General features: G+C 40.3%; 1 protein-coding gene across 1 annotated transcript in view; it reads right to left on the bottom strand.

Moving 5' to 3' along the window:
• The window catches only part of POU6F2 (POU class 6 homeobox 2), a gene marked incomplete at its 5' end in the record, with an annotated part of 488,714 nt that extends 465,431 nt beyond the window's left edge, over positions 1-23,283 (bottom strand). Inside the window, one exon of the mRNA XM_084795181.1 lies at positions 23,179-23,283. Within this exon, the coding sequence (XP_084651307.1) occupies positions 23,179-23,283 (105 nt within the window). The remainder of the gene's footprint in view (positions 1-23,178) is intronic.
• Between the last annotated feature and the right edge of the window lie 1,714 nt (positions 23,284-24,997).

Below are 24,997 nucleotides of genomic sequence, written 5' to 3'. Positions count from 1 at the left end.
AGCATGGAAGCACATTCCAGTAGTGAACCCATTTTGGAGGAACAGAGGTTACAAGACTTGTGTCTTGTTTCCTTGGAGTTATCTCACAAGCTCTAAGATGCTTCCTTACTTCCTGGACCATGTTCTGACAGTTCACTATCTTAGCAACAGTTTTTATTTATTTATTGGTATTTATCATAACTTTTTTTTCTTGCTTTTTACTTACATACAAACAGGTTTTCTTGCCTGTTCTGTAAAAAAGGTGAGGGATTCAAACTGTGAGCTTCCATTCCATCCCTAGTGTGCTATGTAGTGGCAAAGCAATAGTAGGTCATCAGTAAGCCAATACAAGCTACAAAGTAATTAATGTACCCCCTGTTGTGAACTCTAACTTAAAGCAAAGAAAGCATCTGAATTGTCTGTGGTAAAGTTTATCCTTTTATATAGATATTCTCAGTTTGGGAATATTTTGCTTTGATAGCCACAAAAAAAAAAAAAAAAAAAAAAAAAAAAAAAAGGACCTTTAAAACATGCGTACACATGCACATCCTATACAGAATGAGTGAGGAGGGTGGCTGGCAGTGTAAGTCAGAAGGGAAAAAGAATTTGTCTAATGATAAACATCTTCCATCCATCAAAGATGAAATTAATCTACTCTTAAATTAGCTTTGAAGACGAACATACCACAATGCTCTGAAAACCACTTTAAAAACAAATACAAGATGGCACTTCACATATAAATTCACCTACAGACTGAACAAACAGCACTGGGCAGCTGCATTTTGCTTTTCCAAAGACTGAAGTGTTAGAAGGTGGGAAGGAGAGGGAAGGCTGCACTGTCCACGGGGAGAGTTGGTCACGGCACAGGGACATAAGGCAGAGGCGGGAAGATAAGGATCCTTCACTCCAACACCTCTGGAGGCTGTAGTCAAAACTTAAAACTGATTTTGTGTTTTTATTTTGTATCAGTGAACATGCTTGAATGAACCAATTAATAACTTATAGGGAGAAAGACAAACAGGTCAGAAATGTTCACTCTTCAGTCCAGGGCTGAAAATGGTAAGAAATGCTAAGAAGAGGTTAAGATCTGGTTTTGAGTTGGGGGAGAGAGGGTGGGAAATACAGAAGAGACGAAGCCAGTGTCTGGTAGAAGACCACAGTGCAGGACCAACGGGTAGTCAACATGGGCAAAGTGTTGTTCTTGCTTCACTAGGCAGCACATGTTATCACTAGATAAAGTAAAAGCCCTGTAAATAAGTCAGCATTTAACAACAAGGGGCTCTCAATCTAGAAAGGCCTAGGTGCTTAAAGGGTTTCCCCCAGAGACTGTATCAGAAAGCATCAAGTAGCACAGAAACACCTGCTGGCTTAAGGCCAATCTTCTTAGCCAGTGTCCTTAACCCGGGTCCTCGCAGTGTGCTGGCTGAAGGTGGGAGAAGAGAAGCTTTTGGCTCCACTTGATTGCCCTCCATTGTCCACTCACTCTGGCCCAGGCCACTTCCCTTGCCTTTCATTTACAAGCAAGATTATAGTGACTAATGTTTAGGTACTCTCCTCCCCCCAGCCCCCCCCCCCACCATGCACTTTCCAGAACTCTGGTTTAAGAATCTTTGCATTAAGAACAATAAAGGGAAGTTCTAGTTAGGTTACAGTGAAGTTAGAGAAATGAAGCAATGGCAGGCCATCTGGGCTGCACGGGACAGGATGAGAAAATATGATCGAAGCTGTTGTTCTGACATAACCAGACTGGCGCAAACGAACACCCCTTTTCAAAATGTGCATAGGAGAGAAAGAAGCTCCAGTGAAGCACTGCCTACAACCAGCCATGGTTTAGAAATACTGTTACCACTGAATTCCCAAGGATAAAAAGACTATTAAGTCCAGAGCTGTCATATAATCAACACACAAACTTGTAACTGGATTTATTGACCAAACTTGAGGAGGAAGTTCAGCATGTAAAGACGATGGATACAGTGTCACCTCGGAATAGACCAGAATGCCTAGCACTTATTTCAGGTGCAAGAGAAGCCATGATTCCCATAAGAACAGTAACTTAACCGGTTGCACATATAGTATCTTATGACATGAGAGTTGACACCACATACAAAAATACTAAATACTACACGTGCCTGAGGGGTTCCCGCTATTACCACTGTGGGAGTTGTAAGTTTGGAATGGCGATAAAAATGGAGTCAGGACCAGCTGAACAACCTTGGATCAGGCCTTTCTGGAAACCCTGTGCACTCACATACTTCACAAATCTTTATTGAGTGCCTAGTATGTGTGAGGCATTGTACTAGAGGCCGTGCAAAAATATGGTACCTGCCTCAAGTAGCTTATAAAAAACCATATCCACCGGGACCTAACCCCTGGTTCTATAACAAATGAGAGAATTCCTCATGCTCTGGCCAGACAGTCTTTTCTACCTTTCCCAAGTGTCATGTGCAGATGCTGCCAGAATCCACACACAGCTGCTGAAGTTAACTCTCTATTGCCCACTACTGATTTATCTATAGCTAATTAGCTTCACATGTTAGCCTGTCATTGCTTCCTTTTCTCTCCCTCTGCCTTTAAAATAAATATTTACTATATTTAAAGTGTTCTAAAATACCCAGTGTAATAAAGATATTCTTTAAAATATATTTATCTGATCACTATATGTTCAGCTCTCCCAGGGACATGCACATATCACATGGCATTTCAGTAAATATCTACCAGCCACCTGCTTCCATGCCTACCTATGTCTAAATTCAGGTATGATTCTTTAAAATGGAGTCATATTGGGCACACTGTAAACTCATTTGCACTGGGTGTTGAGTGCTACAACCTCATCACACTGAGTTCATAAAATCTACTCCAATACTCCTTAATCCCTTACGACAGCTCAAGCTAGAACAAACCTGATGAAAGCACTGGAGAAGATTCTCTCCACCACCCCTAACCTTAGGAAGTTTCAAAGTCTAGGAGACGTCACAGGTAATTTATTAACCAGAATGAGGAATAGATCAGTCCATAACCACATGCAGCCTTCATGTGACTGGTGGAGTTTGAAGAGGGGAAAGAGAAAATGGAATGCCTTAATCATCAAGAAAGTGATCATAGGAAACACATGAAGATGATTCCACAAATAACAATTTTTATTTCACACAGTTTTTGGAAACAGATAAAGCTCTTATGCTATGGGATTGATCGGAAACAATAGAAGAGCTATGAAGCAAGTGCCCAGAGAATGGAAGTGCATTGGCCTTGACCAAATAAGTTCAAAATATACATTAGAAACAAGTGTCTTGAGTTGGGGGTCCTTTATAATTTCTTTTCCATATGCATCCTCTACCTTCCCATGCTTCTGAAAAGCATGTCCCTATCTTGTCTTCTTACATAGACCCACCCCTATTAGCTCCAAAGCAGATGTAATGTAGCTATCCTTAAGGCCTCAACATTTGCTTAACAAACAATAACTATTCTTTTTTGAATTAATAATATTTTTCCACTATTTGAAAATTGCTGGTAGGTCCAAGCCACGCACCGATTAACTTTTGCCTAAACACAAGGGATAGATAAAAGCAAAGAGGTATATGCAAAGATAGCACCCTTAGGTAAGTCAGTGGGAAATTCAGAAGCTTACAGTAAGCCTAATTCACAATTGAGGATGTATGCCCAAGGAGGGGTGGTATACCCTGGGCATTGAAAGGAAGGCAGGCACATTTGGAAGGGCAGGACAGAACTCAGAGGAAGCAACAGGACCAAGGAATCAGAAACAGTGATGGAAGTTCAAAGGCACAGAGGAAAGGAATTCCAAGGACTTTCCAAATGTGCCCTCTAGTTTAAGGAGGGGTGTTTGGAGTCTGAAGGAAATACTGGAAAGAAATTAACTTGTGGGATATGGCCAGCTCCTCTTATGATGTCATTCCTGACTGGGAACCAGGAACTGTGTCCCATGTAATTGTCCAGCGCCATGTTCAACAGGAAACAAATCAACAGAGAGCAGTAGGAATTTTCTCCCTTAAACACTCCAGTCAGAGTCTTCCCTTTTGTCTGCTCAGTGTGTGTGTCTTTTGTGCAAAAGTGTTTAAAATCAGAAATGTGTGAAGAGTGCTGTTACAGGAAGCACAGGACCTGAAGGCAAGGAGGGGGTTCCTTCAACAGTCTAGGAGAGAGGAACAAACTCAGAGATGAATTGGGCCAGCAGAAATGAACTGAGCATTGCAACCCGGGTACATCGCAGGAAGCTGTAGTCAAGAGTCCATGCAAGTCTTGGGGAGCACCTGAGTGCAGTTCTCAGCACCCATAGTCACAAAACCAAATAAATATTTCCAACGCAATTTTAAAAGAAGTATGCTTGTCGTCGGGATGAAGAAAGCAAGTTGACTGGCTGAGTCTGCATGCCAGGTCCACCACTTACTCATCCTGCCAGAGCTAATGCTTACTGCAATGTTCTTAGTACTCGAAGTGTAAAATACATGCGTACCATTGTTCAGTTAGGACGTGTCTGAAGCAAAGATGCCTTTAGCACACAACAGGGTGTATGAAGGGAAGGCCAAGCGCATAAGTAAATGTGGTAAAATTAAAAACAATATGGCAACCAGGGATGAAAATGGACTGGAGAATAAATATATAGGAAAAACGATGGCTGGTGATGATATTGATGTTGGCTGGAATATAGAGAAGAGAAGGAAATCTTATTTTCCTTTTCTAGAAGACAGAAAGAAGAAGCAGAAATGAAAATAGATGGAAGATGAAGAAAATTCATCTTATAAAGTTGGAGCCAAGAAAACTAAAACATGGCAATAGGACACACATGTAAGAGACCAGCAATAGAAGATTGCTCTCTTGGGGTCATCTTGAACTACATCGTGAGACTCTGTTTTAAAACAAACAAACAAAACTCAGGAATGTACACAAACCACTAGGCAGCTTCAGGAAACATGGTCAGAAACAGTCCAGAAGAGGTGAAATGTCTTGTACTGAACAGTTGGCTGACATTTGTTAGAACAATATAGATTTCAAACTAGGTAAAAGAAAACAACCTTGAATGATTCCATGTTAAATAAATGAAAATATTTGAGGTTATGAGCATGTTAATTCACTTGATTAGGTAGGTATACAGTATGTTCACATGTAGCAAAATATCACACTGTATCCATAATATGTCTTATTATTATTTCAATTTAAAAATATAAAACTTCCTTTAAAAGAATCACATTCAACAATATTCCACAAAAAAGAAGGGGATGCTGCTTTCTTCTCATTTTCACAAAACCTGTAAGTCAGGAGGGCGCAAGTGGGTGGGGAGGTTTTAGAAGTTGAACAGTCTCCAAAAATAAGATCTCCTCATGTATGTTTAAAACTTTTTGAACACCAACCCCTGTGCTCTTTTTCTATGTGAATTGTTTTACTAAGTTCTTACAGAATCCAAAAACATGTTCATATTTTTGGTGAGTTTTTAAGTATACATTTTATTTTTATGTGCACTGGTGTTTTGCCTACATGCATGTCTGTATGAGCATCAAATCTTGGAGTTGAAGACAGTAGTGAGCTGTCATGTGGGTGCTGGGATTTGATCCTAGATCCTCTGGAAGAGCAGTTGGTGCTTTTAACCGCTGAGCCACCTCTCCAGCTTCAAGTGTCTACTTTAAAACTGATTCTTTGGCAATTTCATACATATACACAACACATTCTAGTCACACCCATGCCTCTACTCTCTCTTATCTTCCTCTCACTTCTATCATTAACTCCTTTTTCTCCCCAAATCACTAGTTCATTTTTATGTCTTTTGGGTTTTTGGTTTTCTGTTGTTTTTGTTTTTAATGCTTTGTGACTGTCTTGGGGTTTCTAGTGCTGTAGCAAAACACCCTGACAAAAAAAGCAAGGAAAGGATGTTTTTGGCTTACACTTCCACATTGCTGCTCATCACTGAAGGAAATCAGTACAGGAACTCAAACAGGGCAGGAATGTAGGAGCTGACTTGCCGTGGCCATGGAGGGATGCTGCTTACTGGCTTGCTTCATGTGGCTTGCTCAGTTTGCTTTCTTGTAGAATCCAGGATCACCAGCCCAGAGCTGGCATCACCTACCATGGGCTAGGCTGAGGGGGATTTGGTCTATGTGCACTGGGCCCTCCCCCATTGATCACTAGTTGAGAAAATGCCTTACAGCTGGGTCTCATGGAGGCATTTCCTCTACTGAGGCTCCTTCCTCTCTGATGACTCCAGCTTGTGTCAGGTAGGCACTCAAAACCAGCCAGTACCACTGTTGGCCGTGGAGTTTAACCAGGGCCATTGGCATGGGTGTAGGTGTGGAACTTGGCCTGAGGAGCTCACTAGTGGTTACACCACTGATGACAATTATTTACTCTTTTGTAGCAGTCTTGACTGCAATAAACTCTGCCACACAGGGCCCTACAATCTTCCTTGCCATCTGTGACTGGATACTTACTGGCTCAGTCCCCGGCAGGCTCTGTACAGGCAGCAATAATATCTGACGTGAGTTCATGCATGCCACAACTATGTCAAGACCATAAGACAGCATTTCCCTACTCTCCACTAGATTCTTGGCTCTTACTGGCTTTGAATGCCCCCTTCTGTTATGTTCCCTGAGCTTTTACAGGGTTGATCCAGGTGTTTCATTTAATGAATGCTGAGAACTCAACAGTCATTTCTTCGCGCACCTTGACCAGCTGTGAGTCTCCACCTTAACTACAATGTAAAATGTCTCTGATGAAGGCTGAATGTATCAGTAGTCTATGGGTAGAAACATAAATTTTATTTATGAGGCAGGAGCCAGTAGGGTGGTTCAGCACATAATGGCACTTGCCCCCAGCACTAATGACCAGAGTTTGACCCTGAACCCTGAACATGGTGGAAAAAGAGAACTGACGTCTGTAAGTTGCCCACCCACGTGTGTACCTTCAGGGATGGGAGCCCTGAGCTGTAGGAACACTTCATACTGAAGCCAGTTGAAAGGAAGTCTGAAAGCAGGAACTATGCACCAGAGCCAGACTGCGTGGGACGTGGAGCCACCAGCCAGTTGGTAGAAAAGCCAAGCCTGAGGAGAGCACAGATGCTATGACCTGGGGATGCGATGACTGGGGCCTGGAAGGTGCACAAAGAGGTCTGATGGAGAGGCACCAAAGGGCGTGAGGGGAAGAGCAAGAAAAGAATTGTGTGTGAGAAAGCAGGGGGCATGAAACAGGCAGGATGAGGACTCAAGGAGAGGATTTGCAGTATCTCCTGGGTGTGAAGTGGCGTTGAGGTCACCACAGAGTCTCCCGGTGCTGTCAGGACTCGTGGATAAAGGCGGGCTGCGTGTGCAGAGGATCCAGGTGCCTTTGTTGTCCTTGGTTCTCAGAGTTCCTACCACTTTTGTTCTCCGCTGGTTTTGCCACTCTTCCGTTTTGTGTCTATGTTGCTCCCTGTCCTTTCAGTCACTGTGTCAGATGCTTAGAGGATTTATTTTTAACTCCAGAGGGACACACCTCAGGCACCCGGGAATACCACCTGCTGGTCAGAAGACCCACTCGGAGAGTTAGCATCCTCTTTCACCTCCATAACTCTATGGTGACGGCTCATACATGACTTACCCATGAGGTTTCACAAACTTTGATCTCTTGTAAAAAGAAAACTAAGAATCCTACTCAGTGTAGACAGCAAATAGATGACTGAAACGGTGGTTCAGTGAGTGGAGACTCACGTGCCAAAGCTGATGGCCTGAGTTAGGACCTCGGGAACCGCACGGTGAAAGGAGAGCGTTGATTCCATCAAGATGTCCCCTGACCTCTGTGTACACAGGCACCACTTTCACACATGCATGTGCATATGTGCATATACCACACACACACACACACACACACACACATGAATAAATGCAACTTTAAAATATAAAACCCATTGGTTCCTTTGTGTATCTGCACAGAACCATAGGAATACAATGTTGAAGCTCAAATCTCAATGCTTCCCAGTCTCCTTCCAGTGCTAGGCAAGCTTCTGGTGCTAGGCAAGCTTTACTTTTATATAGATTTTGGAATCAGACTCAAATCTGCAATCCCGAGTGCATGTTCACAACTAACATGAGAATTTTCATGTATTCTTTTACAGGTACCATCTCATATTTTATAACAACCAGATTCTAATTTGAAAGTTGAAAATGTTAACTTTCGTATATGGCACTAACCAAACAAATGAAACCAACAAGCACTTATTATTTACTGATCTGGACCAAAATCATTCTTAAACCTCTGCCTTTATTCTTTTATCCTCATTTTGTTACACAGAAGATCAATTTTTCATTAACATAATCAATATATGTGTCGGGATAACATGTTTAAAATTAAGCAGGTAATAAAAGGAAAATAATGAAAATGTTGTATTCAGATATTACTATTTCCCAGAACTTGGAAATATGGAAAATTTCAAGTTACTCACTGGGCTTTACATTGCATACAACTTGTTGTAAAGAGTAGGAACAAAGTCCTCCCTGCGCCCCCCCCCCAGGAATAATAGTCTAAGGAAATTGCTTTAAAAGTAGCAAAGCATTTGTACAGATTTGTCATCAATAAACCTAATACAAAAAGCATTTCTCAAGATCTCTGAAGAGATGTTATCCTGTGGAGGCTCTTCTCATTTGGTGCCTGTCTGCTCACATCTCACCTATCTCATTTGTACACAGCTTAACATCTACTCAGGTTAAACTAACGTTGCATCTTTCTTTGGTCCCCTTTGCCTTGTAAGTGCTATTAAACAGGTCCCATATTTAAGATTCAACATTTTATGGTGTGCTGAAGTATCTACTGGCTACCTTGCTGGTGACTCCTAAATCATATACATTATATAATGTATAGGAATAAAATATAATTGAATACTTTGTTTCTGAGAAAGGGGGAAACAGAGACAGAGACAGAGGAGACAGAGTCAGTCTTTGGTAACTCTTTTGAACTTTATACTCATTTTAAGATGGTTATGAACTATTTTCTCAGAAGAGAAAGAAAGAGAGAATGGGGAGAGAGATGAAGATTTCTGAAGTTGACTAAACCAAAGACCAAGACCCCCCAAGAAGCCTTGCTCAGCTTCTCAATCTGACAATATTCCAACAAGATGCCAACAGTACCACTCTCCTATTGTATACACAAAGAATGGATAGAGGAGCTTCATCCTCCATCCCTGGCTCTGTGCACAGCACTTCTCAATATTGAGAAGGGGGAACCAGCACCATCCTGACTCTGCCAGGGTCTGACATGGCTGTATTCCCATTTCCATGTGAAGGTTCCATCTTTCTCATCGTGGCTCTCTTTCTCAAAAGAGACAGAAAAACTGACTCCTCAATCTACCTAAACTTTTCTCTAGACCAGATCAGCCGCTGTCCAGGCCCAGATCCAGTGCTTTGAGTTGGCCCACCCCAAAATCTACATCAACTGTGATCTGTTGGAGCACATGAAAGGGCCTGTCCTGCTGGTCCAAAGCTACAGAATCTCCATGCCGCAGGGCAACAACAGGATAACCAGGAGAAATCCTGATAAGGATGCAGTATTGACGGTGTAACAGAAGCCAGAGGCCTGGAACCAGACCAATGGCTCGTTGCAATGAACGTTTGCAAGTGAAGATGTTTTGGTAGAGGGGTACACTGTGGGACACACAGTGACACACCACAGCTTCCAAGTCAAGATGTTTTCTGGGCTTTGTTTTGTTTTGTTGGCTTTTTGTTTGTGTGTTTTTAATTTTTTGTGGGGAAGGTGCACGGGCCGAGGGTGGATGCAAGGGAAGAGGGAGATAGGTGGGACTGGACTGCATGTCGTAAACTGCACCAAGAATCAATAAAATGTTTGTAAATCCTTAATATAATTACATAAATGCATGAGGTTCTTAATTTCTTAAAATAATGAATATAATAATTTATTATTAACATCAATGACAGCTAGTGGGTCAGGGACAACATCCCCTGTTCAAGTCATAAACATAATTTGAGCTTCCGTGCACTGCTGTGGGGAGAGAAGAATCAGGCAGAAGCACGGGAGGCAGTGTGGTCTCTTGTCTTCAACATTTCCTTTAAAGCTATTTTCTGATGATGATTTGGTTCATCTGGAAAAGGAAGAATGCCACCAATAATACTATAGAAAGAAGGATGCAAGCAGATGAGAAAAGGTCCAAGATCCGTGTGCACAAAATCCCTGCTGCCCTTTCTGCCATCTTCGGATCTTTCATGCTGAGACTCAGCCCCACTTCTTCCTCAGATGGGTCCTTGCAAGAGATGGCACCAGCCCGCAGCGCAGGGCTTAGCCACAACCACATCTCTCCTCCCTTTGATTCAGCGCAGTCATTGAAAGGAAGCATGTGGGTGTGGCAGACATGACACAAGATGTATTGTACTCCACTGGATTACAGGGCAGAGGTGCACATGCGCACACGCCAAAGAAAAAGGAAAAAAATACCCATCCACTATGTTACCTTTTGTCCTTTGTGAACTTTCAAAGCAGTAAATATTTGTTGAGTGCTGTTCCGGCAAACCACTGCACTGTTTGCTAACTGTATATTCATGGGACCTGACAATCTTACATAATTTGTCAAAGATAACAGAGATATTTTGGAGTAAATTCTGTTAAATCCTACATTCATAAGGTAAATGCAAACAAAACAGAGGGTTTTTTTTTTTTTTGACAGTTTCAAAGTACTAGATAGAGAAAAGAATGTTTGTTATCCGCCCCACTTCTACCTTTAGAACCACAGATATTTAAAGTGCAATTGGGAGAAAAAGATGCAGTCAAGAGAGGGTGAGCATAATAGAAGAAACCTTCATCTAATTCTGTGTGAAAAATGGAACTGAAATAGGAAAAGAAGTAGCGTGATATATATAATCTTCCGTAGAATTGGTTTAAGGTAAATCTTTGGTGGCTTCACATTGCTATAATTCTTAATGATAACAATAAGAGCCATAAGTAGTGCATAAACTAAGCACTGTACTTTCTATAAGCAGCATTTAAGGCCATGTTTTCATTTTGTGGTTTAGTGCATAACTAAGGGTTAGCAACCCAAAACCAACATCGTTATACTAAGTTCTAACTTTGCCACTTACTGTCACCTAGCCTCAGTTTCCTAGTCAGTGACATTGGGTAACATGCTCCTCTCTCAGAGACCATAGGGCCTGACACTTACTAACACTCACTGATATCAGACTGTCATTAGTACTGTTGATCTGAGATAGCTCTATATATGTTTAGCTACTTTCTGTTGTTTTTAAAGTGTGTGTGTGCGCGTGCGCTCGCACGCTCACGCACGCCTATGTAAGTGTATTCCATATGTATGTAGGTGCTCACAGAGGCCAGAAGAGGGCACTGGATCCTCTGGACTTGGATGAGGCAGTTGTGAGCTTTTTTTCCAAAGTGAGTGCTGGGAAGGGAACTGTTTGGCCTTTTTCTAGGTGAGAGATATTATTATTATTATTATTTTTTTTTTTTTTTTTGGTTTTTCGAGACATGGTCTCTCTGTGTTAGCTTTGGCTGTCCTGGACTCACTTTGTAGACCAGGCTGGCCTCGAACTCACAGCGATCCGTCCACCTCTGCCTCCCGAGTGCTGGGATTAAAGGCGTGCGCCACCACGCCCGGCGAGAGATATTATTAAGCATTATTTTCTACACAATTTATAAGATTTTCCCTGATAGATACATAACACAATCACACACATGTACATGCGCACATGCATGCATACACACGTGTGTGCTCACACACATAAATAGAATCATTTCGACCTTTATTCCTTCAAATTTGCATTGCAATTGCCTATAAAGCTGTATTAACTGTTTAATTCTTTGGATTAAACAGATACTTGCATAAGTGAAGCAGAAGCACTGCCACACACCCAAGCCTTGCAAAGCTTTAGAAAAAATGCCAGTGTTATGCAAGCACAAATCAGAGAAATCAAGCGGAAGTTCTGGAGCAGGCTTTGCGTGTAGTCAATAGTAGACCTTGAAGCCTGGCCCTGGTGGTTTTAGCAGCAGCCAAAATTAAGAACTAAGAAGAAGAGTAACCATGAAACTTCAGAAAGAAACCTGGGTTCAAATCTCACTTCTTACACTCACTAGCTTTACCACTAATGGGTATAAAAAGAGATTTGTAACTGCTCAGAGGCGGGTTCCACTTCCTCAGAATGGGAAGTAGATTCTAGAGCTGTGGCTTGCAGTGAGCATGGCAAGATCAAGGTTGAGAGCCTACTCTGAGCTGGGGGAGTCAGCAACCTGCTCTGGAGCTTACAGACAAGGATGGTTATGTGCAATCTGGGCTACTTATCCTGGCATCTCAGGGAGAACACAGGAGGGGAAATTGCACAATTCTCCAGTGGACAGTTCCAGAAAATCAATTTCCAGAAATCTCTGCAGGAAAAGCTGCCCTGAATGGCTCCCCACTGGCCTCCTCCCCAAAACAGAGGATTTCATTATCTCCCATTTCACTTTCTTCTTCATATACATGAAGTAATATGATTAAGATCTAAAATCACAGATATTCTAAAAGAAATATAAACCATATCTTCTATCACATTCTCCTAAGTGTTCATGTAGTAAGCATGTTGTCTACCTTATCAAAACACCATGTTAGTAGAATTCAAAAGGTAATTCTGATTATTTTTGGTTCAATCTTCTCTCAGCCATGTTATTAAGTGTATAAGTCAGGGGTAAGATGAGTCTTATACAAAATGAAATTCAGAAAACAGGAATTTAACTGACACGCATTACCATGAACTCCCTATTGTCTCCTGAGCACCAACCTAGGTACATTAACTGTGTCAGACACTGGGAACACATCTGTGTCAGTCAGACACTGGAAACACATCTGTGTCAGTCAGACACTGGAAACACATCTGTGTCAGTCAGACACTGGAAACACATCTGTGTCAGTCAGTCAGACATTGGAAACACATTTGTGTCAGTCAGACACGGGAAAGACACCTGTCAGTCAGACACTGGAAACACATCTGTGTCAGTCAGACACTGGAAACACATCTATGTCGGTGAGACACTGGAAAGATATTTGTGTCGGTCAGACACTAGAAAAACATCTTTTTGTCAGTCAGACACTGGGAACACATCTGTGTCAGTCAGATACTGGAAACACATCTGTGTCAGTCAGATACTTACTAAGGAGTAGTGAGGCCTGTATTCTGGCATAGAATGTGTGCTGTGATCAGCTGAGTTGCTAGCTTGACTTTAAAGTAGTCACAACACATCCAACTGCCAACTAGTTCCTTGTATCATTCTCTCTTGTTCTCACTTCTTTGTTACTACATCCAATGTTGTGGTTTTTATTGCTGTCTTAATTGGTTTGGGTATTCAACAGGTAAATGGCAAATATCTTTCCCAATGTCATTAAACTACTTTTCATTTTTAACATTACACCATAACATCTGTCCTTATTAGGATTACTATTGCTGTAAGGAAACACCATGAACTAAAGCATATTGGTGAGGGTAGGATTTATTTGGCTTACACTTTCACATCACTGTTCATCATCAAAAGAAGTCAGGACAGGAATTCAAACAGCCCAGGAACCTGAAGGTAAAAGCTGATGCAGAGGCCATGGAGGGACACTGATGCTGGCTTGCTCCTCATGGCTTGAGCAGCCTGCCTTCATACCCAGGACCACCAGCCCAGGAATGGCACCACCCACAATGGACTGGGCCCTCTCACATCAATACATAATTAAGAAAATGCCTTAACAGCCAGCTCTTATGGAGACATTTTCCCAGTGAAGATCCCCTCCTTTCAAGAACAGCAGCGGCAGATGAGTGGAGTCAGCCTGAGCCTAGAAAACAAATTACGTGTGCTGCAGAGGGCAGAGCAGGGGGAGTTAACTCCAGCTCCCAGGAGGAGCCAGGAAGATGATGAGGGAGTCCTAGACATTGCACACTGAGCCATGTATACGGTTAGAGTTTTGTTTTGCTTGGGTCAGATTGTGACTGTGCCCTGTTTCTTCCTCAAATAAAGTACTTAGTTTGATTTTGAGCCTGCACCAGAAAGACTGAACTTTTAAAAGAGATGTTGGATTTTTAGAAAGACTGGATATTTTAAAGAGACTAAAATTTTAATATGTTTGACTTTGTAAAGATTGTGGGACTTTTAAAATTATTTATGTTTTCAATATAAGATATTGGAGATGAATTAAAAAGAAAAAAATGTAGCTTTATAGGGATGTTTGCGTATTAAGTTGACAAGGAGTCTGTGGTTCTGGCTTGTCTTATGTCAACTTGATACACAAACTAGAATTATCTGAAGAAAGGGAAACGTAATTGGGAAAATGCCTCCATAAGATCTGGCTATGAAGGTCTTTTCTTAATTAGTGCTTGATAGGAAAGAGCCCAGCCCACTGTAAGCATCACCCTCCATGGCCTCTGCATCAGCTCCCGCCCTGTCTGAGTTCTGTCCTGACTTCTGTCGATGATGAGTTATTACTGTATAGAAGTGTGAGCCAAGTAAACCTTCTCCTCACCAACTTGCTTTTGTTTGTGGAGCTGCGTCACAGCAAGAATAACCCTAATCAAGACACCATCTCTTAGGAAGGGCCATGCATGCCTTCCTTTGTTAAAGCAAAGCCCACTTGGAAGATTCTGGAACATCTTTGTTTAGGCTGATTGATAAAAGGGCTTCTTTTTAAATTCTGTGTGCTCAGCAAGAGAGTACTAAATATCCAGAAAATGGAATACTAGAGAAAAGAATGTGTATTTAGAGCCAGGCATGGTGACACATGCCTCTAGTCCCAGGTTCTTGGGAGGCTGAGGCAAGTGGATTATTTGAACATAGGCGTTTCAGGACAGCCCAGGCAGCAAGAGATCTGGTCATTTTTAAAAATGTAAATCTATTTTAGAGTAATATTTCATATTCAATATACGCTTACAAATATTTATAGTAAGTTACAAAAGTCTGTAGAGTATGAATGTACTTAGTTTGCACAAATATTCTCTGTGCATATCTGAACACATATATATGCAAATATATGTATATGCATATATGCACATAAGTATATATACATTATATGCATATATACACACATAGAGTTATGTGCACTTATACAAATACATACATATTTGTGTGTGTGTTAATCGGATTGCCAAGTTGACTTGTTTTCATTCTTACATTTAGTAATTGGAAATCTAACAAATAAAAATGTATATATGTACATAAGTATATATTATGTATATGTGTATTATATATGTATATATGTGCACAGAGAATATTTCTGCAATATATATATGAAATTTTTTTGAAAAGATAGATAAGAAATTGTCAATAAATATTAATTTTGCAAAGAAAAAATAAAGGGTACTTTATTTTTTGGTTTATATTGTTGCATCTTTTTGAAATTGTTTCCCAAATTATGTTTCATCTTGTAATTTATTAAATGCACTATGTAGCTCCTTTGTGTGTATCTAAACTGTTAGTCTCTGTGGTGGTGCACTCCCTTCCTGTTTAGGGGGATGGTAGAAGAGAAAAAACACAATACCAGCTCGTGTGTTTCAGCACACATAGAAGTAGCTAAACAACAAAAAGGTAGTGTGCGTGTTTTCACTAAGTACTTAACATAGTGTTTGCAAATATTAAATTTAAAGGGGCCTAAAAACACCTTTAGATAATTAAAATTAAATAATCAAGTCTTTCTAAGATATTTAGTGTGTAGGGGACTGCATGTGTATGTACACAGGTGTACATTCATGTGTGTATGCATTTATGTGATGTGCATGTGTTTGTGCATGCTAATTGGATTGTCAAGTTGACCTGTTTTAATTCTTACGTTTACAAATTGGAGATCTAACAAATAAAAATGTTTTTGATTAAAAAATAACAAATTCAGCTCTTGGATATAATATTAACTTTCTACCACATGACAAATATGGTTGTTTTGGATTTAAGTATTGCTTTCCTTTGTTCCCATAACCTTTACTATAACTCTAGGTGTCTTTTGAGTTAGCAGCATCAGAAATACGCTAAGAAATAAACCCAAGAATAGATAAAAGTTCACACTGTTAAAAAGAAAAATTTGAAACAGAGAAAATGAATATAGCAAAAATCTACTTTCAAGATTCTGCACACCTCCTATTCATAAAAAACAGAAAATTTCAAACAGGGTTTTTATATCACAGCCAAATTTCTACAAAATCTCCTATTTTCCCCAAATTCTGACCTGGGGCACTTCACCCCCTAATCATCACTTGTGCCTTCCATTCAACCAACATCTTGTCAAATCTGGCTGCAAGATTAAGTTTCCCAATTCAGAATTCAATATTGTAACCCTAAGGATATAAGATCCAAGCTGGAACATTCTGTTTTTTAAAAAATGGATAAAATTGTTTCAGCCCAGAGACCACAGTTGGCCCAGACCATAATGATGAATTGTCAAGACTGACACTAAGTGAAATGAGTTTGATGTTCTTGGCTTTACTTGTGCACATTAAGCAGCCTTTTACATTTGTCCCAACTCTGAACCTTTTGGAGGAAAGGCTGAGCGAGTCTTGTGTTCTTGTGTTATGTAAGGCTTACAAAATTAGCTTGCTCTGTCAGAGCCGTGCGGCCTGCCATGGGCTAGTTTCTTGTGTCTTTCTCCATTCCTGGCCTTGCTGGCCTTCAGTGCTGGACCTGAGCACCTCAGGATTGTCTTTTCCCAATGGTCTTCAGTGTCACTGAGGCTCCTGATAACCAAGCTTCTGTTTCTATACAATACATGCTTCTCTCTCAGAAAAAAAAATGCAATTCATTAAAACAAACAAACAAACAAAAAATGTGGATGTGACTTCTGCACCGAAACCCTTACAACATGAAAGGAAAATTGAGCTTTCTATAACTGATGCATTCTGTTTTCTTCAGGGGAGTTTGCTTGAGTTCTGACGAGTGCTAAAAGTCTAAGCCTTCAAAACACACCTGTTTGTCTAAGTCTCTGAATCCTGAAGAAATATTTTCTTCATAAAATAGTTTCTACGTATTCATGTAGACACAACAGCAATACCAAATTAAGTCCCAGAAACACCCTCTGTGATGGTTACTACCACACAGCTTCAGAGCACTGGTTAGACTCCTGTAAAAGTGTTCCACGGATGTCTAAGAGAGTGCTCTTTAATTCTGAAATTCATGTATGACATCAACACAGAAGGGATCTTCGTTCTTTAATCTTCCTTTCAAGATTCTATTTGTCTTAAATTGTTTTTTACTATATGATCTCAATGACAAAGCCAGCTCAAGTAGGGTTGTGAGATAACAACAACAACAACAGCAACAGCAACAACAACAACATTCCAAAGAAGTCAATGTGTTGATGGGTTTGTTTGCCATGTTTGAGCACTTGTCTCTCCTTCCAGGGTTGTCCCTTCCTGGGCTGCCCACCAAAATCCACTCTTCACTTCTCACTCATTACTCTGACCCTGGGTGACAGTGGAAAAGACCAGAATGGCTGACAGGCATGTGACAATGAACGAAGAGAGTGGCAAGCTAGAGCAAGGTGCCTGGGTGAGTTGTCCTTCTCAGTTAAGGTGTTTGAGTATTTGTTTGCATCTTTGACCTTAGGAATGCAAAGTTGGTGATTACATAGGTACTTCTTCATCCAAGAGCAACCTAACCCTCAAAATAGGTGAAATCTATATTATTCTGTTTATTCTACACACACACACACACACACACACACACACACACACCATCCTTTGATTTAAAAAGTGGTGTTGCAGTTCACTAAAATCAGAACCTTGTATCAACAGCTAACCTGTCTGGTAAAGAAAGAGCCCTTTCTGTCGTGGGGAGTTTAAAACTAGTGATAAAACAAAAGGTGTTTTCTAAAGACCAGCTGGGTAGAAGAATAAAGCATCTTCCTACCTAAAGAAGGTCTAAAAATGTTACTTTAATGCAAATAATCAGAGATGTTTTCATTCTTTTGTTTATATGTGTGTTTTATTTACAAAATGTCAGCTCAGAAATAACAATAACATTTATGCATAATATAAATAAAATTAACATGAGCTTAGGGGAACCCAGGAAATGAAAAGATCCAGTGAAAACTAAGCAATTTCTCCATCACTGAGTCTCAGTGTGGGATTGGAAGAATAAGAAAATGTGGGATGAGAAATGAATCCTTCCTGAAAGATGACCGCCGGTGCCTTCCTTGAAATGCCTTCCTTGGAGTGATACTCAGCAGAGATTGTAAAGAGAAAAACTGATACAAATCTTGAGTCGAATCTCAGAAAAGCTCAAGGCAGTGTGGCTCAATAGAGCTACTTTCATGTGCTCAGAAACCACGACCTGAGCTGGCCATGTATTTCACTGGAGCACATTAAACCTATAAAAAAAAAAATAAAAAAAAAAGGAAAGAAAGAAGGAAAGGGGGGAATGGGAGGGAGAGAACGGGAGAGACAGAAGAGAAAGCGACCAATGCAAATTCTGGCTTGGATTTCTATACTGTTGTTTACAAATTAATTTAAACACAGTACAGTTAATATTTTCAATTAACGTTCAATTTATGGTCAATATTTACCTTTATCCACATTGTTCTGTGTATCCTTTTATCTTCTTGTTTTATTTCCAACTTTACTCTCTGCTTGATCAAATGTTATAAAGAAGGAAGAGCTTAAAAAGCATAATGCCGTTAGAAAGAGAGGTTGTTCTGCATTTGCTGATAAGTTCAGAGCTAATTTTGATTTAAAAAAGAAAAAGGAGAAAGACGCTTTAAACTGCGTGGTAATGTGTAGTGTGCACAACAAGGCAAGTCAGTGGACAACCTCCAGCCAGCACTCGCTCACCACAAACTTCCTTTCACACACTTAGTCACATATTATCACTGCACTGACAAGATAGCTTTACAATTTACATGCCCTTGTTAATTTTAAAATACTCAAAGGGCAATAAAAATTAAGGATGCCAGACAAGAATCACCTAAGCAACATTAGACTGACATCTAAATTTCTATGTAATGAAGTGTCTGACGTCAGAAAGAAGGCATAGCTCAAGCTCAATATTAGTGTCTGCAGCACCGTTCTGCACCAGAAGAATTATAGTTCACTAACTTGTGCATAGCTTCAAGGGAAGTGTATTCTCAATTAAGTTCAAAGAATAGTAATTTCACATCCCTGAAATGTACACATTTACTGAAGTGAAAGTTATTCAGATCTGCATGACTGTTCCTTAAGCAATGGGAGTCATATTTGGCACGTGTAAGAGAGAGTTGGGTAAGTCTCCATGTGTAATTTACATGTATTTGACGTGGAAGTTCTTCTGAGCAGACTGATGACAACCTGTGCACAGTTCACTTGCTCCTAGGATCTTCTCTCTAGGCAAATTCCACCTCACATCAGCTGGGATGTGTTTTAGATAAGCAGATCATTCTTAGAAAACACTGACTGTTTTCAGGAACAAGAGAAGATGTAAATAACTCTATCTTTTCATTGCTTTGATGGAAAAGGATGAATTTTTTTTACATGTCTCAATGCAAAAGTATAAAAGTGAGAGACGAGGCATTTTAAGATACTGCCACAAGTCAAGTGCAGGACACAGGGCGAGAACAGCCTCTCTGAGCCATTTTCATGGGCTTCTAATGTACAGCTGTGAAATGCTGAAAACTACAGAAGTCTACTTGCAAAAAATCTATTTTCTAGAGAAGGAAAATTGTAAATGCTTTTGAATACTCTTCCGATATTGTGAGAACACCCACACTGCTGGTGCTCTACTTCCTTTACACTGCAGCAGTGTCCCCTGAAACTGCACCCGTGACTCAGTTGTTTTTCTCCCATTACCGGCAAACTCTCAGATATGCTTAAAAAACACTTTTTTTAAAAAAAAAATCTAATTTGCTTTATTTGTGGGTTTTAGTACCTAATTTAACATCCTCTATCAGTGATATTTGCAAAATAGCCTACAGACTTGTACTGCCCAGAGACCCTCAGGGCTGCACGTCAGGATGGTAGATCTGCCAGTTTATCTGGGGACCAAAGTGCCAGAAAGAGTATTGTAACCAGTCTTCGTGAGATGAGCAGGAAACAAGAAGACAGTAAAAACAGTCTGAAATTCTCATGCACTAATCTGTCACCAATAATCACAGGCCTACAAACGAGAGGCGGAAATTTAAGCCTTTATTTTAAATGGTAATACAAACCCACATGTCAGAGTCTCTTTAACTGGTGAGCTTAAATTTATGTGAAATCATCCAAAAGATAACAATCCTGCTTTTGGAACGAGGGTTTAGGGAACTTACTGCAGACAATTACTACCAAAAAATTTAATTTGATTTATAAAAATTGTATAAATGAATCAAGTTTCTTGATATACTAGGCAGCATGCTTCCTGTTCCAAGTCTAGACTGCTTAATTGCTTGCTTGAGGGTGGGAAAATCCTGGGGGAGAGGCACATATGAGCAATATCTGCTCTGCAAACCCAGAACTCTCCCAAGCCGGTCAGGGCCAGGAATGCGGGGCCTGTATTCCCTCCAGTGGAAGGGACCGTTGACATTCCATCCTCGAGCTGAATGGAAGAAGAAAGCCAAAACTGACCACATTTCATGGGACCACTGAGTATTTTGAGTGGGAAAACGTAGCTCACAAGTGCTTATTTGTTTTTCCCTCCCAAAGCCATAGAGGAACAAAAATCAGAATAGGAGGGAGACGGAAGAAATGCATCAACATGTATTCCAAACAGAGGAAGCAAACACTGGCAGGGTCAGGTCAGGTGGGGCGTCCACACCTGCTGAGTAGGTACTGCAGGGCATTTAGCCAAGGACTTGAAAACAAAGCACCCTTTGCTGCCTATGAGGAACTGCGCCTTAGGATCTGCTCTTCTTTTTCCTTTCCTTACTGTTTCAAGTAATCATTGGGAAAAAAATGTTCTTATCTGTGCTATAATAGGTAAAATGAACCAACTTTAAGTGTTCATCACTTCTGTTTTTGTCTTTATAAACATAGCCCAGATTTAGACTTTCATGATATATACATCAAAGACCATATGGTATTTCCCCCTTCCTTTAGGTGTTTACTGCTTCCATTTCAAATTTTTAAAAAAGGGTGTGCCTTTGAGCACTACCATTTATTTTAAATCTTCAGAATAATTGCTTCTACAACTTCCATATTAGCAATAAGGATAACATTTTTAAAACAAATAATTTATGAAAAATAATGCCAGAAAATGCAGCTATTTGGATGCCACTGTTTATGAAGTATCTATAACAAGTCCTTCACACTTGCGGTTTCTGGACATTGACCTTAGAGGATTCCTGGCGGACACATTGCAAAGCTAAGAAATAGAAACAAGTACTTAAATCTTGACAAAGCACAAGTCTTGTATCTGTAAAATGCACACTGATTCATCTTTAACAGTACCTAATGGAGCCTTTTAGAAGTATAAGCATTTATAATTGATTTCCAATAAAAAATTTAAAAAACAAACTAAAAGTATTCCTTTTGACTTTCTTCACCAGAAACATATACAGAAGGAAATCAGAGCAATATTGCCCAATACTAAACACCATAACCACTTCATGGAGAATTAGAACTTGCAACTGAATAAAAGTTTTTACTAAACAGGACACATCAGATATCATGAGTTCAAGTTATAATCATATACAAAACCTGACTTTAACAGACATTTACTTAACTCTCCATTACAAAATTATTTGGCTTCCAATTAATACACTTTTCTGTCAACAAACACTTGCAATACAGCAGGTATTGGCAGTATATATAATTAGTTGCATATTTTCTCCTGACAAATGTATGAGCACAGCCTTCACTTTATAATATGCCAACAGAACAAAAACAACTTAAAAGTTTGAAATAATGTTTGTTTCTATTGAAACAAACATGTACTTCTTTTAAAGTAGTGTGAGCTTGGGGAAATATGGCATTAAATATCTGACGTTTTCCATCTAGAAATGTGTTATGAGTCAGGCTTGTATTAATAAGCCATATGTCTTCAGCCCCACGAAGTACATTGCTATAATTTTGTTGAAAACAGAGTAAGGAGGTATGTGACTACCATGCAATTAACATAGAGCCAACACAATTTATGTCTTCACCTTGCCAGCTTGCCTAGACAGGAAAGTGTGCAAAAACCCCAAAACTTTTTAGAGTTCATAAATATTCGTAACCACATTCTGATTTACAAGTTAACAATTCTTAAGCAAGCATAGAGAACTCAGAGAAAATTTTAGCAAAAAGCACATTTTAAAGAAAAACTGTATAAATTCCTTTTTTTTTCCTGCGCACCCCACCCCCATCACAGAAAAGATCGCCCTCCCTCCAGCAGGGCACTGTCAATCCTTTCCGCCCTTCACTTATCAGAAGGCAAATGAAAAGACAGCGATCCTTTCCTGCCGCTCATTTAGCTTACAACGCAAACATTTAAACACAAACATAAAGTACCGATTTAACAGAAAGCACCAGACAGAGAGACCAGGACTCACTGACCCATTTGGAAGACAAAGACGGCAGAACAGCAAAGCTCTAAAATTCAGCTTGTGAGGCCTCTGAGAGATAATCTTGTGGCATTTCATCACAGCGGCCCCAGACCAGTTCACCTCCCTGGATACGGAGAGGAGGAACTAAATAGAGCTGTTTATTAAAGCCCGAGTGCTGGATTGCATTAGGAAGCGCGGGCAGGCCACCTGGACCTTTCAGATTGTGGCGGTGTTTAATTTGCAGCCTGCCCCTCTGCAGCAGAGGAGGCAGGCGAAGGCTACTACTACATTTACCAAGCTCAGTCACACACCACCAGGGCTAGGAGTAAAGGCACTTGTATTTGTGTACTTATATTTTCCGTATAGAGAGAGGGAGAGACAAGAATACAATCCAAATAAAAATATTGAATAGCACAATAAAATATTGTAACTACTGCCTGAGAAGCATGGCACTTTATTTCCTTCTCATACTTTATTTCTTTCAGAGATCACAATCTAGGGAGGAGAAAAATAAATTCTTAAAATGAAAGTTTTACATATTCAGCCCAAGTCATAAATTTGATATGCTCTTTGAATTTCTTGGTGGTGGTTTTGTTTTGGTTTCTGTTTAAGAGCAGCACACTGAAGTTTCCAGCTGAGCTGTCCTAGCCAGATTTAATGGGCGCCTTTTGCCTTTCGCACTTTCAGCACTACGCTGGCAGGTAGCTGAAGACACAGATAGAAAGATGGTACAGTAAATATGAATTATGTGAATCATATGGTGAGACCCTTGTGGAAAAAGGGGAGTTGAGAAATGGCTGACTCCATACCTGACCAATTACAGCTTGCATGGTCCCCGTGTCCTGCTGCGCTGGGAGATCGCAATCCATCATATGTTGTCTTTGAAAAGGAGAATGGGGGTTTCTGGCATGCATCTGTCAATCAACTTCTGCACTCACAACCATCACCAAAAGCAAAGGGGGGAAAAAGTCAAGCTGCTCCACCAAATAGGATGAGACTGTCATGTGACCTCCGGCAGACACGCACACACACTCACTACCTTCATAGAGCGTAAGAATTTTCTGTAGATATGAAATGACATTGACAAATATCCAATACCAAGTAAATAAAGTGAGACAAACAGCTATTCACCAAAGACAAAACGTTAGCTGTAATGTTCTGCTAAGGGTATATAAAAAAAATGAAAACATGAGAATTTTTTAATGCTCTAGAAATATATTTTAAAACAAAAAATTAACTATTTCATGTGACAATTCAGTATTTTTACTGAACAAACTTTTAAAATTATAATTCATTGGTGGACTTCTCTTAAACTATCTGCTGTGATTTTATTTTCAAAACTTCTAAATGACCTTTTGATGCTATGCGGTAAATTCCGTAGTTTTATATAAAGTCATCATACAGAAAAGCTTAAAATATCAGCCATTACTTATCACAGATGCCCTGATATTTGTTGTTTATGGATATACAATCATGTGTGTAAACTCTGATGACCACTCAAATATAAAATATTCAAAGTGTGTAAATAGTAGTCACTAAACTTTTCGTCTTACAAAAGGTTAGGGAAAGATTTACTTCCAACTCATTCAAACTGAGGTATCATAATGGCAAATACTTTTACTTTTCCCCCCATTTAAATAAAATTATTTGATCCTATACACTGTAGGGCAGATTACTGGTGTATTGTGGGCATCTACAAATAAGACATGAAAAAACTAAGTAGCTTTCTAACCTACTGAAGACAATTCTACAGATAGTGCAGCCTTCCTCTGAGAATCCCAAGTCATAAGCGGCGGCACCATTTATTTAGTAATTTTGTAAGTTAATGGTTCTATTTGTTCACCTTTTCAACTGAAGCTCATTAATTACTGTATTTTCTTTAACTTAAAAAAAAAACCCACAAGGTTTTGTGTTACAAACTAAGAATTGTTTTTAAGACTCAGAACTAATATTAAACTTGATAAGTGGTAGAAATAAAATGGATGGTTAATACACACAATATGTACACCACACACACACACACACACACACACACACACACACACACACACACATCCCCAAGCGGAAGGACCCATGCCACAGGTCTTGAGAACTGACAACAGGAAGGTCCCACTAAACACCGTACTAATTGTCGGTCTGCGCTCAAGCCTATGTCCTGAGATGCAAAAACTGGAACACCAGGACAGCGGGGTCCTTCTGCAGTCACCCCAAAACAGGACTTTGCCCGAATGGTGTACGGTAGCTGAGGCGGTCGGGACCATCTGCTAAGCCATAGTGGGAACCTGCAGGGACTGAGACAAACGCCAGAAACCTGCGGGCTGCAGGGGCGGGGAGGGGGAGGTGGTAGTAGGCTCTGGGGACGCTCTGCAGACTCCAGGCAGACAGGAAGAATGGTGGGCGGGCCGAGTTGCTGGGCGGCTGGCGGCTGGCGGCTGGCGGCTGGCGGACTGAGCATCCGTCTAGATCCTGGGATTCTGGGGACCCAGCGCTGAGCCTGGAGTAGCCCCGCAATCTTTGAGCTCCAGCAGCAGCACGAAGTGTCCTGCTCTGCTTGGAGCCAGCTTGATGAGGACGCCTGGTGGCTACCTCTCTGGATGTTCACTGTCCCTTAGCTTCCTAAGTGTCTCC

This window comes from Acomys minous (assembly GCF_964271855.1).
Source record: "Acomys minous genome assembly, chromosome: 9".
Lineage (NCBI taxonomy): Eukaryota > Metazoa > Chordata > Mammalia > Rodentia > Muridae > Acomys > Acomys minous.
This window is presented reverse-complemented; position numbering and strand designations above follow the sequence as displayed.